This window comes from Homalodisca vitripennis, chromosome 2 (assembly GCF_021130785.1).
Source record: "Homalodisca vitripennis isolate AUS2020 chromosome 2, UT_GWSS_2.1, whole genome shotgun sequence".
Taxonomy (NCBI): Eukaryota; Metazoa; Arthropoda; class Insecta; order Hemiptera; family Cicadellidae; genus Homalodisca; species Homalodisca vitripennis.
The window spans coordinates 63,653,070-63,669,006 of record NC_060208.1 but is presented as its reverse complement, the minus strand read 5'-3'; the positions used below and the strand labels follow the sequence as shown (position 1 = coordinate 63,669,006).

At 30.1% G+C, this 15,937-nt stretch overlaps 1 protein-coding gene across 2 annotated transcripts in view; it reads left to right on the top strand.

Annotated features, from left to right (window-relative positions):
• The window catches only part of LOC124354067 (forkhead box protein K1-like), a 94,354-nt gene that overhangs the window by 1,833 nt on the left and 76,584 nt on the right, over positions 1-15,937 (top strand). For both annotated transcript variants that reach the window (XM_046804246.1, XM_046804245.1), the window contains exon 2: positions 12,369-12,554. In XM_046804246.1, coding sequence (XP_046660202.1) covers positions 12,369-12,554 — 186 coding nt within the window. The remainder of the gene's footprint in view (positions 1-12,368; positions 12,555-15,937) is intronic.

Sequence of the window (15,937 nt, the reverse complement as noted above, 5' to 3'; positions counted from 1 at the left end):
ACTGTATTCTAATTTTACAATATTAGAATACAGTATGTAATAACTTATCTTTAGAATAACTTCTTTTGCATAAACTACTAATGCTTGTGACGAATTGTACTCAAATTGTACAACTGTAGCTTGGTGCGGCCATTACTCAAATATCATGCAAATGATTTTATTTTACTGGCAATAATTGGAAATTGACTTACAAAAGAACTGGCAATAATTAGTTGTTAATAACTATAGTTAAAATTTGTTTGTATTTAATAGTTTAGGTATTTCTAATCGATAATTGGGTAAGTACCCTGATTCAATTGTGTCATGGTGGCCCTTTACTATACTGTTTTAACTATGAATGTGTTCATTTTTAAGGGTAGACTTTAATAAGTGGCCTTCACTCGTTTGTTTGATTTTATTCAATGTTTCAAATTTTTTTATCCAATGAATAATTTAAAACTAAAACTTGTTTAACTTAATATATGATTTGAACTTATTATTAATCCAAATAATTTTTAATGTAAAGCGGTAGAGAAGTCTAACCATGAAGTTACTAAGGTACTTTGATATTATCTGGAGACCACTATTTTTGGCCGAGTTTTACTTATCGGGGACTACCAAAGTAATGTAACTTATTTTTGAAGAATTTGAAAATGGCAATGAATATGAGGAAATATGTGAGATATCTCTTTAAAGTGACTAACTTCGTTTCTATTGGCTTTTCAATATCCTTTTCTCCATTTCATAAAAGTGGTTGCTTACTGCTATCTGGGTATGCTATAAATACTTGTGTGCGATTATTATATAATCATCAAAGTTGGGAAATGGATCGAATACTTCAATAATAACAGTTCAAATCGAATACGTGAGTGTAGGCTGCTTATTTAAAGTCTCCCAGTATTTGTTAGTAAAGGTATTTCTAATAAATAATTTGGTTCCCTGAATCGATTGTGGTGGTGGTCGCTTACTATACCTATACCTATACTATACCCCCCATGTGTCATTATGTTAGATAGATAGTCTATTGTGAATGCATTAGGCCTATTTAGATTAGTATTATTAGCCTAGGTCTAAATTACTTTTTTATTAATAAGAAGCCTAATATGATGAGAGTGTTTCAACTAATAAGATAGGCTATGTAATAATTCAGTTTAAGGCTAACTTATTCTAAGTGAATTAATGTTGATAATGAATATAATATATTAACCATAAGGGCTGCAGTATAATAAGCAGTCAACAAAGCAATTGAATCAGCAAACTAAACTATCAATTATATCAGGTAATAAATGAATGTTCCATTAAGCAATGAAAGGGTTCTCAATCTTTATGGTTTTGTGCCTCCCTAAGTACCCTGACATTTTTCATGCCTCCCCTTTAATACAATCACCCTTATATGTGTTAACACAAGTAGTAAAATTTGAATTTGTAGGTTAGGGTAAAACGTAGACTTTTACGTTTTAAAAATTAAATATTTGATAAATTTTTTAAGAAACGCATAACATTACTTCAAATACATTTTTGAAAATACAATCTTTGGTCTAAACTTATGGTTGTTGGTAAAAAAAAAATAAATCAATGAAACGCAGAACTAAACAAATATTTTTAATGAAATCTGAAAAATGTATTATATCAGTCAAGTATCTTAGTGAGAAGGTTGGTACTGTCCTTTTTTTTACAATTTTGTAAATATGTGGTTGTAACTGTGACAAAGCACATTGCAGATTACTTTTTGATGTCTATTCTTACTCAAAATTTTACTTTAGATAAGTTAATATTGAAAATCCAGAATCCAGACTGGATGATATTGAATCATAAACTTTGCAGCTTCCAAAACAATTTGTGGGTAACAGTTTCTTCAACAACTATGTTTTGAAATTCCACCAACGCTTGAGAATCGATTGCCTGTTCCTGAACTTGGACAGGAATTACATCTACATCAATTTTGAATGGATCTCTTGTCAATTTAAATTGCCAGCTTTATGTCCTAACATCTGAAAATGACTGTCCAATTTATTTTTAAGTTATTCTAAATGCCATGATAAAAGATATTTAAATTCGTTGATTAAATGCTGTCAACACCTTTCTCGTTTTCAATTAGAAAACTTCCAGTTTCAAACGTCTAGGTTGCATGGCATTATTGCTCGGTAATTCTAAGCAATATATGGGTCAACCTCGATTTTTCTCGAATTACAATATAATGTTCCAATAGTCAATTAGAAAAGGAAATGACGAGAATTTCTTGCCGGAAAGCAGTTATAGGGAGCAGGCAACCGCCAGACGGTCATATATTGCTTAGAGTTACCTATTAGTGATCAGGGGCACTGACGTGATCTGGGCTTCAAAATTGGAACTACTCGAGTTAATTTTTTTTCTAAAAGAGCAAGCAGGCATCGTGCGTGATCCTTTTTTTTATTAAAAATTTCTGATAAATTGTTATTACATATTACAATATAATGTAGGTAATGTATGTAAAACAATTTTAAACACATAATTACATGCTGGAAAGCAAAGTAAACCAACATAATCCGCCCAATACAAAATCTCTGTAAAAATCTGGTAAAGGAATCTGTGTCATTCCTTTGACCTGAATCAATTATACTGAATTCGAAGATAATTGAAGAATACGAAGATCACGCACGATGCTTGCCCGCTGCGCAGCGCTTCGCGCTGCTTGCTCTTTTGGAAAAAAATTAACTCGAGTAGTTCCAAATTTGAAGCCCAGATCACGTCAGTGCCCCTGATCACTAATAGGTAATTCTCGCGGTTGCCTGCTCCCTATAACTGCTTTCCAGCAAGAAATTCTAGTCATTTCCTTTTCTAATTGACTATTGGAACATTATATTGTAATATGAGTTGCCTGCTCCCTATAACTGCTTTCCGGCAAGAAATTCTAGTCATTTCCTTTTCTAATTGACTATTGGAACATTATATTGTAATATGAGAAAAATCGAGGTTGACCCATATATTGCTTAGAATTACCTATTGCTCTAAATAAACGACAATTCTAATAATGCACTAAGGTAAATCAATAAGTTTTTGTAAATGAACGTGAATCCATATTCAATAATAATCATCAGTATACAGTACACAGTTTTTTTTCTAGAGATTGGACAATGTTTAGATCTACTACAATAACATACAACTTGTCTGTACCACTTTTTATGTTTACTGGTCCAAAAAGTTGCAGTACTTAACAAAACAATGCAAGCGTCAAGAATTACACAATAAACAAATTGACAAGTAAGCCTTACGAGAATTGCTTTCAAACTGTTTCCCAACACTTTCCTTTTTTTTAATATACTGACGCCTCCATTGAAAATTTTCTACGCCTCTCTAGGGGATACACCTTCCAGGTTGAGAACCACTGTACTAAGGTTACACTGCACATACGCCTTTACCTCTAATGAAGGCTATGGTAGCATTCACTAACACTAACTCACAACTAAATGTAGGCCGAAGCTGCTTTAATGATTCTGTGAATTAACTTTCTGACTTTAACAGACATTTCTATTGTCTATTTTTTCCTTTGTGAATAACATAATATCAGTATGAATAGATTTAAAATTGACAATATAATCATGTATAATTAGCATAAATTTACTGTTTAAGGGTAAGCTGTCCAAAAAATTTAAGTGGAGTAAATTCATGGTAGACTCCTCGAGAATCAAATTCGTGATATCTTTTAGAAAACTAACCTTACTCCTAAGCTACAGAGGATTTTAATTTTTTTGATGGATTTTAAGTTAGCGTTACATTGAGTAGCCAATACACAGAAATGCATCAAGGTCTGACAAAGAGTAAGTTAGTTGTAGATGATTTGAGAATGGCCAAGGACTAAGGAAAAGATACTAATTTATGTAGGCTGTCATACATGTAGCATTAGCTTTAAGGTAGGATCCTTACCTATAAGTTTAGAAGTAATCTCAAAATGTGTTCAAAATGTATTGTTATTAGAGCAAATGACATGCCTGCATTATATCTGTATGATGCAACACTAAATCACAGGCAAAAATGTGTCACTGCTTCTGGTTGATAGAGGTACAATAAAACTACACCAAATTCAAATACATTATAAATTTAAAAAAACCTTCCAAAATATGATATTTAAGTTAGAAATTTGAAATTAAATCTCAAAATTAACACTATTCTATCCTTCATTCACTCACCATGGGCCATTCAAATCAGCTTTTAAAATTCTATTTTCTATTGCCATGAATTTTGCATCTAAGTATTGTTATGTGTATTTATTATTAGTTTTCAGAAAACAACTGTATTATGTAACAAATTTGTATTCTGTTGTTAATTATTTTGGTTTGAAAACAATAGTTTTATTTGTATAAGTTTTGTTAAATGTTACATCCTATTGTATGGGGATTAATTGAATAAGTTGTATATTTCTTTATTCTTTAACACCATAGTCAATAACAAATGTCTAATAAGCTGTAGTAAGTTAATCAAGTTAATAATTACAGAAATAATAATCAATATTTGAAAAATATTTTTAGTTTCAAAAGTAATCTGTTATGCTGAAGTTTCAATTGTGACAAGAACTTTAAACTGATCAAACTTTTGGAACTACCAACAATAGTGAATTAGTTTTACTTTTATAACATTTGTTAGATAAATTTTGGTAGTATATAAAATAAATACAATGTAATACTAATACATTCTGCTTTCATAAACCTATAAAGTAGACTATACACGCACAAGATTAGCAACTGTTAGATGGACGCAATAGTTACTTCACAAGTTACACTATACAAGTTAATGAGGTAAAAATGATAGTTGGAATTAGTTCCAAAGTTGTAATTAAATCAAATATATATATATATATATATATATATATATATATATATATATATATATATATGTATGTATGATCCGAACAATCTTTATACTTGTTGGAAACATTATTAGAAGTAAAAAACACACAAGATATATATGTAAAAATAAAGTGACGGTAAAAATCTAGTTTTTTTAGTAAAATAAAATTAGATTAAAACAAACAGTCTAATTTAAAAATTAGGTACAAGAACTCGTCTCAAATCCATAAATGTTCCATTTCAGAAACATAGATTTTAATGTCTCCGTGCTAATGTATTTTCAACAATATGATTATCTGCAAACATATACATTAAATAACAATTAGTTTTTACAGACAGTTAATGTATGAGAAATGCTAAACAATTTATAATATTAAATAATTATTATTGCATAACAACAGAATGTGTAACAAGTCTCCCTTTTACTTTGTATAAAAACAGAGAAATATAGATTCATTGCTTGTAAAAATAAGATTCAAATAAAAAAATAGGGTAAGTGAAAATAGGGGCGCTGTAACTGATTGACAGGTGAAACGTGGAGTAGGGCATCTTGTCTGTGTATTTACTTTTATAACATTTCTCTTTCAGAATTATTTATTTGTTATTTTCTTATTTTAATTGGTAATATGGTTAATGTTAAGAGCATGAAGTTTGTCATTTTATATTTTTGTACATATTTTCTGATTGAAAGTATATTGTGTAAAAATATGATTTTTTGTAAAGTTGTATTAATACATCTCATTTGCATATAGTTTGCTTTGGTTTTCAACTTAGCCATTTCTGTTTGCTCTAATTACTACAGATTTCTATAGACCTTAATGAATGCATGTTATTTATTTTTTTAGAACTACTGCAAAAAGTAATCTCTTAGCACTAGATAAGCTGTAACTATTTTACTCTCAGATTAATTTAAAATTCTTAAATTACGTATCTAGAAATTTGAATAGTATCTGTTTAGTGAACACATTTTAAACTTTATTTGAAGGCACATACTGCAAAATAATTACAAAACAGTTTGATCACAAAACGTCTTTTTGGTTTTATTAAATATTTTATTAGATTTTAATATAATTATTGTTCTTCAAACATAAGCAAACATGCTCATTATTACCACTACTAAGTTTAATGTCAGTTGACAATTTTAATAAGCTGCTGTTTGTGTTATCGCATTCTCAAGCCAACTTTATGTTTAGTCAAATTAATAGTTGATTAGTGACAAATAGCAATATGGCAATCAAGAGGCAGTTTAAAAAGCAGTAAAGTAGAAATTAACAAATATAATCTGTTGTATAATGCAATGAACAGACATCAGTTTAACTTGTACGTAGGGGTCAAGGAATGATTTCATTTGAGATTACAGTCCTCACAACATAACTGACTGTTATACATGACTCTCAGCCGTCTGTCGATAAGCATTGTGGGTGTTGTTGGTTAATTGTAGGAATGAATAAAATTAGTCATTTAGTAGTTTGTTTTTATCTGTCTGCAAATCTTAACTTGTAAAAGAATAATATTTTAATTCTGTGTAATTGTTGTGTCATTGGTCTGTAGTGCTGATAGTGCTTTTTAAACTATTTGGGGTTTGGGTTCTGAGGATAGTTTTAGGTTTTAAGATGTAGTGGAATTTACATTTTGGTACAACTTGGTGACTGCACTAACTTCCTTAGACTACAAAAAACCTTGTACAATTTTTCTGGTCACGTTTTGGTGATAAAAAGTTGAACTGTTATTATGGAGTTTCTGTAGCCTACCGAAAAAACCAAGATCAGAATCCATGTAAACTGTTTGTATCCATATTTAGTTGTCTTTGGTTTTCAGGCTGTTAATAAGTAATAGCATTTGCAAAGGGGATTGGGAACTACAAAAAAACAAATTGTTTGTTGAAATAACTCCTCTCAATAAGACTATATACAATATAATGGTAAAATATTAGTTAGTAACATTTCTTACTTTTGCATTTTCCGTCCCTGTGCTCATCCTCTCTCAACTAACTGTACATTGCATTAAACAACCCAATACACTGCATTTATCTGCTATGGAAACCTGAGAGAGCAATCATGCACTCTCTGAAGCAAAACCAACATTTTATAGAATTTCATCCTTTTGTTTTGTTAGCTTAGCTGGATCATTAAATATTAATTAAGTTATTTATACAAATTTTATATATATATATATATATATATAAATCATTTATCCGGTGTTGGTGAGAGTGCAAAGTATATAAAATAATTTGTATTATATAATTCTTTAATAATTGATCGTAATCTTTATGAAGGATTGTATCATTGTGGTGAGCATATACGCGAGTACCATGATGGAAATTCTCTAAGGTAAAGCCATTTCGTACCCAGAAGCAAAATTAAGAATAGTCATAGTAAGGAGACCTTATGCAACCTTAAAAACATAATATGTGAAATTATAGAAAGGAATGGATTCTTTTTAATAATATATTTTACCATCTCTAAGTGTTGTGAATATCATAGTTGGATTTGTGGCTATACAAAGTGGAGATGACCCCTCTGTAAATCCCAAATCGCACTATTTTTCAATGATCACTAGTACTAACACTGCTAAAAACCCAGTTGATAGAATGGGTTTGAACAGAAGGGGAGTGAAATAGCCTGCTATTGATCTATCTTAGTTTTATTTATTAAGTCTATGGCACAGTTTTTATCATTTGAATTTTTTGTTCTATTCAGTTTTATAGATCTTCTAAATAAGGCTTTTGTAATACGGATAGACATAGGATCCTGATTTCATCTGGCACATTTAGCTAAATGCTTTTTGTTATTCCCCATTTTTGTGTGTCATTATCCCTTAGACTGATATATAACAGTATATCCTGATTGTATTTGCTGAAAGTGATACATAGTGATACTAGTGAAACATACATCTGCAACAAACAATAAAATAACAATAACAACATTACATTTGACTTTCTGGATTTCCAACAAATATTATGTCTCATTTAAGCAATTAAATGTTTATTATTTTACCAATAAGTTGGGAATTATTTATATTCCATTCTTCAAATGTTCTTAATTTGTTGACAATAATGTATACTTTTAAAATAAATTACTGCAAATATGTTTTTAATATCCCTAGTTCAATAGCAACAAATAAAGAAATAAAATATGGTTTATAAATAAATTGCTTGCTTTTTTTAATTTTAAGATTTAAGGAACAAGACTAAATTTCAAGTCTCCATGTTATTATTTAATAAAAGTACATATTTTTAGTAAAATACGACAAGAACACTAGTTGAGCCTATTAATTTAGGGATCACTCTTCTAACATTTAGAATCTATTTTGGAGATGTTTTAAAATTTTTATTGATGTAAGGGTGAAAAGAAAAATTTACTTTATCTAATTTTACGTCTTATGTGTTTAGGTTATTTAACCATCTAAGGAAAAGACTAGAGTTTAGATTGTAAAACCTTTTTTACATGTGATGAATGAGAAATTAATAGGCTGTATCAATTCTCTTTGTATTTTGTATTCATTCAAATCATCTCTCACGAAAAAGAAATCTTCAAAGAATGAGTTTATCTCAGCTATAGTAGTAGGCCAACCAGAATTATAGAGATCATTGTATCTTATTTACCCCTTACACTCATCTTGAATTCAAAATTAATTGATATTAAAAAATAATTTTTAGTTTTACATATTTCAGTTTAATTCCATAACTTAATTAAGATTCTATCACTTTAATTCAGTTTATTGGTGCACCATGCTTGAGAAAATCAATAAAAAGAGCTCCTTGCCTGTCCCAGAACACTTTTGCCATGGTTTTCCTTACCTACAAAGTTTGCAGACAATTCCTTGATTTTTTTAGGGGAATTTGTCTGCCCCCACTCCATTGGCTGTAATTTTGTCTAATAATTCACATACTTAACCCAGATTTCATCTCCTGTTACGATTTGGTCCAATAGTGCATCACTATGATTGTGCTAGGCCTCCAAGAACTTCAAAGCTGCCCCCCTTTTTTTTGTTCTTTATGGTGATCTGTAAGCATTTTTCGAGTCCATCTTGCACAAAACTTTTGGTAGTCTATCTTCTGTGAAACAATTTCAAACAATTAAGTCTGTGAAAGTTGTGGGAGACAGAAAAAGCTCAGTTATTGTGGAACGGCGGTGTTTATGAATCTTATCGTCAACTTCGGTGACCAAATCGTCGACTTTTCTCTTGATCATGAACGTTTGTTCTGCTATTTTAAAATTGAATGCACCACTTCTTAACAAAACTTTCAGTCATTATGTTATTCCTGTACACTTCACACAGTTCCCGATGAATTTCAAATTGGTTTTAAGTGTTTTGCCAACAAAAAACAAATCAGAGCCCGCATTTCACAACTGGCAGGATTTTGATTGCAGCACACATTTAAAATTGGAATATAAAAAAATGGGCAGTGCAGAGATGTTCTCGTTATCACAACTGGATAGGTGCCTAGCACAAGCACGCCAATATATACACGAATGGCGCGTGCCTAGTAGCATCATATGGAAATGTACCTTACTTTCTGAAGAGCCCTCATATGTTACAAAAATAGAATACAGTATTATGTTTTGAGAATTGAGATCTATTCTCTTCTTCAGGTGTGAGGAAACCCCTAATGTTAAACAAGCACAACAAATTTAAATTAAAGCAGGAATAGCAATAAAGTTACAAAGTATAGCTAACACCAGAAAAAATTGTAGGAAAGAACATTCGATGTATATATCATCATCATCATCATCATCGTCAGACGTTTCCGTTCTCACGGGTCGTCGTACACAGCCTCCTCCACTTTAGTCTATCGTTCCAGGTCTCCTCTCCATCCACCTGTATTTTCTGTAGTCCCCTTCTCTCTATGTCTTTCCACACTTGGTCCTCCCATCTTCCTCTCGGTCTTCCTCTTGGTCTTCTTCCTCCTTCCTCCTTCTCCAGTGCTATTCTAGGCATTCTATTATCTCCCATCCTCTTCACATGCCCCATCCACTGTATTCTTCTTCCTTCCATTGTCTCTTGCAGTGAAACTACCTTCAATCTTTCTCTAGTAATTTCGTTCCTCCTTATTCTATCTCTTCTTGTAGTCTTCTCTATCCCTCTTAAAAAATCTCATTTCTGCAGCTTGCAATCTGCTTAAATCATTTTTAGTCCACGTCCACGTCTCTGCTCCATATAATAAAATTGGTTGGAAATAAGATTTATACATCAATACTTTTGATTCTTTCCCAATGTTCCAACTCCACACAATCTTCTTTACCATATTGAAAAACTTTCCACTCTTCCATATTCTGTTTCCTATCTCTTCTCTTATTGTGCCCCTATCTGTTATGATACTTCCTAAATAACAGAATTCCTTCACCTTTTCAAGTCTTTTTCCTTCAACTAACACGTCTTTGTTATTTCCATCCCTTCTCTCTACTTTCATTACTTTACATTTTTGTATGTTCATCTCTAAACCATATTTCTTCGCCACTTTTGCCCATTTGTTTAACTCTCGTTCTAACTCTTCTTCCCTATTTTCCCATATCATTATGTCATCCGCATATGCTATTGTCTTTATTCTATTCCTTATTTATATTTATATTTATTATTTCTATTCCTTTATAAAAGTATAAAGTCGATGTATATATACATACGTTTTATTATATATCGTCAATAGCATTGTTTTTAAATCATCTATTGTCAATATAACAATAGCAAACTTTATACAAAAAAAATTATTTGACAATTGGAAAAGACGACTCTTCCTACAATGTTTCTTCGGTGATTTACAGGGCATTTAGGTTTCTCAAAAGATTGTTCTAAATGAGAAGTAATTAAAAAATAAACAAGATTAGACTTGAAAATGCATTTGTTTTGAAATCTGTAAAAAACATCTAAATCAATTATAACAAACAGAATTGTAAAGTTGTAATGTAAGTAATTTTGTAAGTTGAAGAAATGTTTATACTTGCTATTCAAGCATTTTCTAGTTGTTAAAAAAAGAGATACTGTGGAACGAGGAACATTTTTATGCTAAAGTAAAACTTTTTTTAATTAAAAATTAAAGTGCACAGTAATTGTAGGTGATTAAGTCTAAACCGTTTTCTATTCTTGTTGTGTCTAGTGTGTATATTTAAGATCTTGATAGGCTTCTGTTTTTGTCTATGTGTGATCTGCATAAGTAGTGAGTGTATTACAACCACTTCAACGCATGTTTGCCCATAAATGCTTTTAATTTTTTGTACCTGTTTGTTAGGATACTGTCTATTGAATAACATATTTAGTGTTTAAAGAAAAGTTAGCCACATAAAAGTGTTTACTAATTTAACTTGTAAGAATGTCTAAAAAATTGTATATCAAATTTAATTATTAGGAGGACATAGTAAAAAAAGATTTATGCAAAAATTAAACATTTTTGTCCAAAGTCCTTTATTTTATTAACTGTAAAATACTTTTTCATACTTAAAAAAATTGTATCAGTAAAATTTAAAAGGTGTGGACAACCCAAGTAAAAAAAAATCATCAATAACTCCAATTATTTAAAAATTAAGAAAGGTTCTTTTACAAAATACTCTGAATTCTCAAACACTGATATTAGATCAAACCAATTCGTTCATTGTTTATAAAGTTCTCTGTCGTCAACTGATTTAGTTCTGTCTATTGTGTCTATTTAAACTGTGTCAGTTTCAATATGATAGGCTTGGTAGTTGATAGATAAAACAGTCTCTTATCATTGTTAAAGAATTGAAACATGAATTGTATTAATTATTTTGTTTATTTTTACGATTGGTATTCCTAAATGGCCAAGTGCAAATAATACATACGCATATTTTAATATTCTAGTTTTGCAGATCATATACTAGTTGACTTCTAGGCAGGTGTCATAGAAATTACCTTGTTACAATTTCACTATAATACCTGTATCATTCAAAGATGTCTTCTATGCCTATTCATTATACTGACCACGCTTTATTTATGTATTTGTATAATGTAGAATAAGAAAAATTGTACATTTTGGTTAAGAAAATGAAAGAAACATATACTGAACCATAATGAACATATTTAATGTCATAACTTATAAATTAATACACTCCAAAACAATCAAGGGTATTTGAATGGCATTTTATTGGATAGTAATCATCAGTTCCAATACACCCTAGTCCCAAACAATTCTCAGGTGCAATTACATCCTGTCTGGACCATCCTCAGTTCCAACACAACCTAGCTTCAAACCATTCTCAGTCCCGATAAGTCATAGCCTCAAACAATTCTCAACATCCGACCTTCAAGTATCAGGATTAAAGGAGGGTCGGTTTAAACAGGAATTGTGTGAAACTTTTTTTATAAAATCTAGTTTTAATTATTTTTTATAAATTTTAAAAGTTTCTTAAGTTAAGACAGTAGAATTAAAGTAATGAAATCAGCATTGAGCAAGAAATAAAGTACTAAGTAGTACTACTGGAGTACATAGTTACAAAATTTATAAAACTCCACAAAATCTTTATATTAAAAATAAATAACTGATTAGTTTGTAGTTATGAGTTAGTTGTCAGTCTTGTGTTGATTTTTAATATATTGTCTCATTTATGTTCACAGTTGTACGTTTCGGTTCCCAAGTACAAACATACGGTTGGTGTTCCAGTCCCTGGTGGATGAAGCGGACCCACCACTAAATGTAGCCAACAAATCTGCGAGAGCACCCCTCCCCCCATTGCGCATCAACATACCTGATCCTGACAGTAACTTTACCTCCCCTTTCCCATCTCCCACAGGAACCATCAGGTAAACAGTTACTAATTTATTACTCTAAAGCTTGAGGTGTTGAGAGTTTTTTTTTATTGACTTAAATTAACATAATTTTGAGATGTTACTTATACACCAAATAGTTTGGCGGTGGTTTGATGACTTAAGAGGCAAGAAATAATTTTAAAAATTGTATATATTATATATATATATTGTGAAATGTTATCAGAATTAGTAAACTTTATCGATAATTCTTAATGCCAATGTTTATAAATAAGCATTTCATAAAATCGTATGAGTCCTTTGACTTGTTTGAATCTGACTGGTTGTTAATGTTTTTCCACAAAATAACTCTGTGAAATGGCAGTTTTGATTTAGATAATAATGAAAATGGAGATGATATAAATTAATTTAGTGCTTAAAAGGTACTATTTGATATTTGACTGTTATAAGTTAAGTTTAGATCCTTTGAGATTCAGTACATATGATTTATGTATGGTTTTTGTAAGTAAAATACACATATAAATAAAATCTAAATTAGGATCTTGTTTGCTTGCTCAAAAATGTATATGTTGTCATGAATTTTGAGATAGAAGCTGTGTGGGGGAAGTTAAGAATTTTGGATTAGGGAATAAGTTGTTTGTATCCCCATTGAGCTGTATATTCATCCAACAAATAAAATACAATGTTCAAAATTTTTTTAAACACTAGATATAGCAAGTTAACTTTTTTGCCTAAAATGCAAAACCTGGTACTGGCATGTTTGTATATATTAGATTAATTTCCTGGACAAGATTATGTCAAAATGTTAATTTATTCCTGTACTACACATTTATATTATTTTAATCAAAATATTACATTTGAACTGTGGAATTATAAAACCTATTAAATTAAAAGCAATTAAATGCATTCACTTGGTTATAAAAAGTCTATAGGTTTTTATTTTTAAAATATCTCATTTTAAAGTTAAATATTCTTTTTTATAAATATAACTTGTTGCAAATTGCTTTGTCTAAATTCTTTTCTTTTTAAAACTATAGACAATAAATGTAGTATAGACCCAATTACACTCATGATTAACATACTATAAATGTCATACTGTATTTATTCTTTGTGTTATCTTAATTTATTGCAACGCTCTTATGTAATTTATATTTTATTATTACTCATAATTATGTTATTTATTTTAGGGCAGTTGTCAAAACACCAGATATTACTCCATACACTGTTGTGATGTTTCTGTGCTAATGAAATATTTGTATATATTCACAATTGGGTAAATAATTTACTATTTCAAAGAATCATTAAGCTTACTATAAAGGAAACCCTCATTTACTATTCTGCACATAATTGATCTTAAATTGAAGAATTTTGACCATGCACTTTCGAAAAATTTATACTGCAACAGGCAAGGAAACAAAACCAAACACAAAATGAGTCAGGAGAAAAGTAGCATTGAACAACAAATTAAGAGTACAATGTAATGCTGCTATTGTCTCCTACAACAAGAAGGACTAACAGACAGTTGGCAAAATACAATTTTCCATAAAAATATTTGGCATAAAATTAGTTGTTTTACCCTTCCAATATAGGAGTTGCTTTGCTGCTTGCTACACGAGTTTACACAAAAATGCCTGTCATGCTAATCCTTAGGCACGCACAATCTTAGGAAAATATGTTTTACAAATAAACTTAACAAAAAACTACCTAACTAAAACACATGTTGAGTACTGTTTACCACTATTTACATACTAATCTAATATTTAAACCGTTTTCGTTATAATCTCCAAGTTTTGTAAATACTTAAATGATACAAAGTAAACACATGGCAGTTGAGTAAATAACAGCAGACACAATGTTATATTATGTTTAGCTAGTAAGATTCAAGTCAACATTTAAGTAAAAAAAAACCGAGCTTAATAAAACAAAAAAATTGTATCACTGTAATAACAAAAATATAATTATGATATGATTTGTTTTCTATCTAGTGAGAAAAATAGTGCGTGAAATAGTTCTTATTGTCATTGATAAATCCTATAGGAATATTGTGTACACAAAAATGTGGCATTCAACTATGGATGGTGACACACTGCACACTGTCCACACATTAGTGGCAGCTATAAGAAACACGAATCTTGATTATTGATGTTGTGTTTTGATAATGTACCTTAGCCACAGAGACCACAGAATGTTTGTCCTCTTGTGACTATTTCTTTATGGAGATAATTGAAAAGATGTGCTTATTCTTGAAAACCAAGTATGTTAATAAAAAGATTATTAGTAAATGCAAAGAAATAATGAGTAACCCGACAAACTTCTCAGGTAGTTTCCTCTCATCAAAGTACTGAAAAAAGTTCATATAAACATATGTCTGGAAATGTTTAGTTAGCAAAATACCGCTGGCAAATATGTTACCAATGTTCTGGATAAAGACAGAAATAATGTGAAACTGATTTTTTATGGTGTTATGTAAAGTGTTAAATTTATCGGATTTTATGTAAAATAAACTGAAAATTTAATAAAATACATTCCAGACCTGTAAGATCATCCATATCTGAGATATTGCAGTGTAGCAGGTACAATGGTTATTGCAAGATAATCGGAGCAGCCTGCCTACCCAGACGTTTGTGGTGGTTCGGAAGTCACTGTTGGTTCCCAGTTTAAGTACAGTATTAGAAAGGACTTCTTAGCCCTAACATCACCTGGTAAAATAAGACATCTTTACTTGATATGAGACAAAGTATGCAAAATTCAGTCTTGAAAAATATGCTTTGTTTCGTTTTAAAGTGCATTAATTTCATTAAATGGGTAATAAAAATGCAATGTTTTAACCTAAACTTTTAGAGAAATTTAATTCTGAAGAGAATGATGTAAAATAGGCCAATAATAAGCAAACAAAAAGTTAAATCAATTAATGTTTGATTAAATACAAACAATAAGACAGAAAATGCAATATCTGTTTAATAAATGATTTTTCTTTGTAAAAACTAAAGATTTTAAGATATTTTTCATACATTTTCAGTCAAGGAAATAATTACAAAAGATTTACAGTATAACCTGTTGTAGGTTGAGAAAGAAGACTTTTAAAATACAGCGTCAATTGATATTCTTTTAGTTTATTGAAAATTGAGAGTTGGCAACGCTGCTGCAACAATACCTCAATCTAGGTTATTATTGTACAGCTGTTCAGCAAATCAGCTATTGCAGTAACTAATCTATCATATTTGTTTTGTGCAGTGTTTGTGTATTATTGTATTATTTGTACTTTATTTGTGTTTTTTTAATGACAAGATACCAGTTATATTTTTAAATCAAGAGTACAAAGATATTGTTTTTGTCTATGGTTTAGCCAATGGAAATAGTTGGACAGCTAAACGTAAATATGAAAGACGATTACCAAATAGAAGAACACCTACTCATAA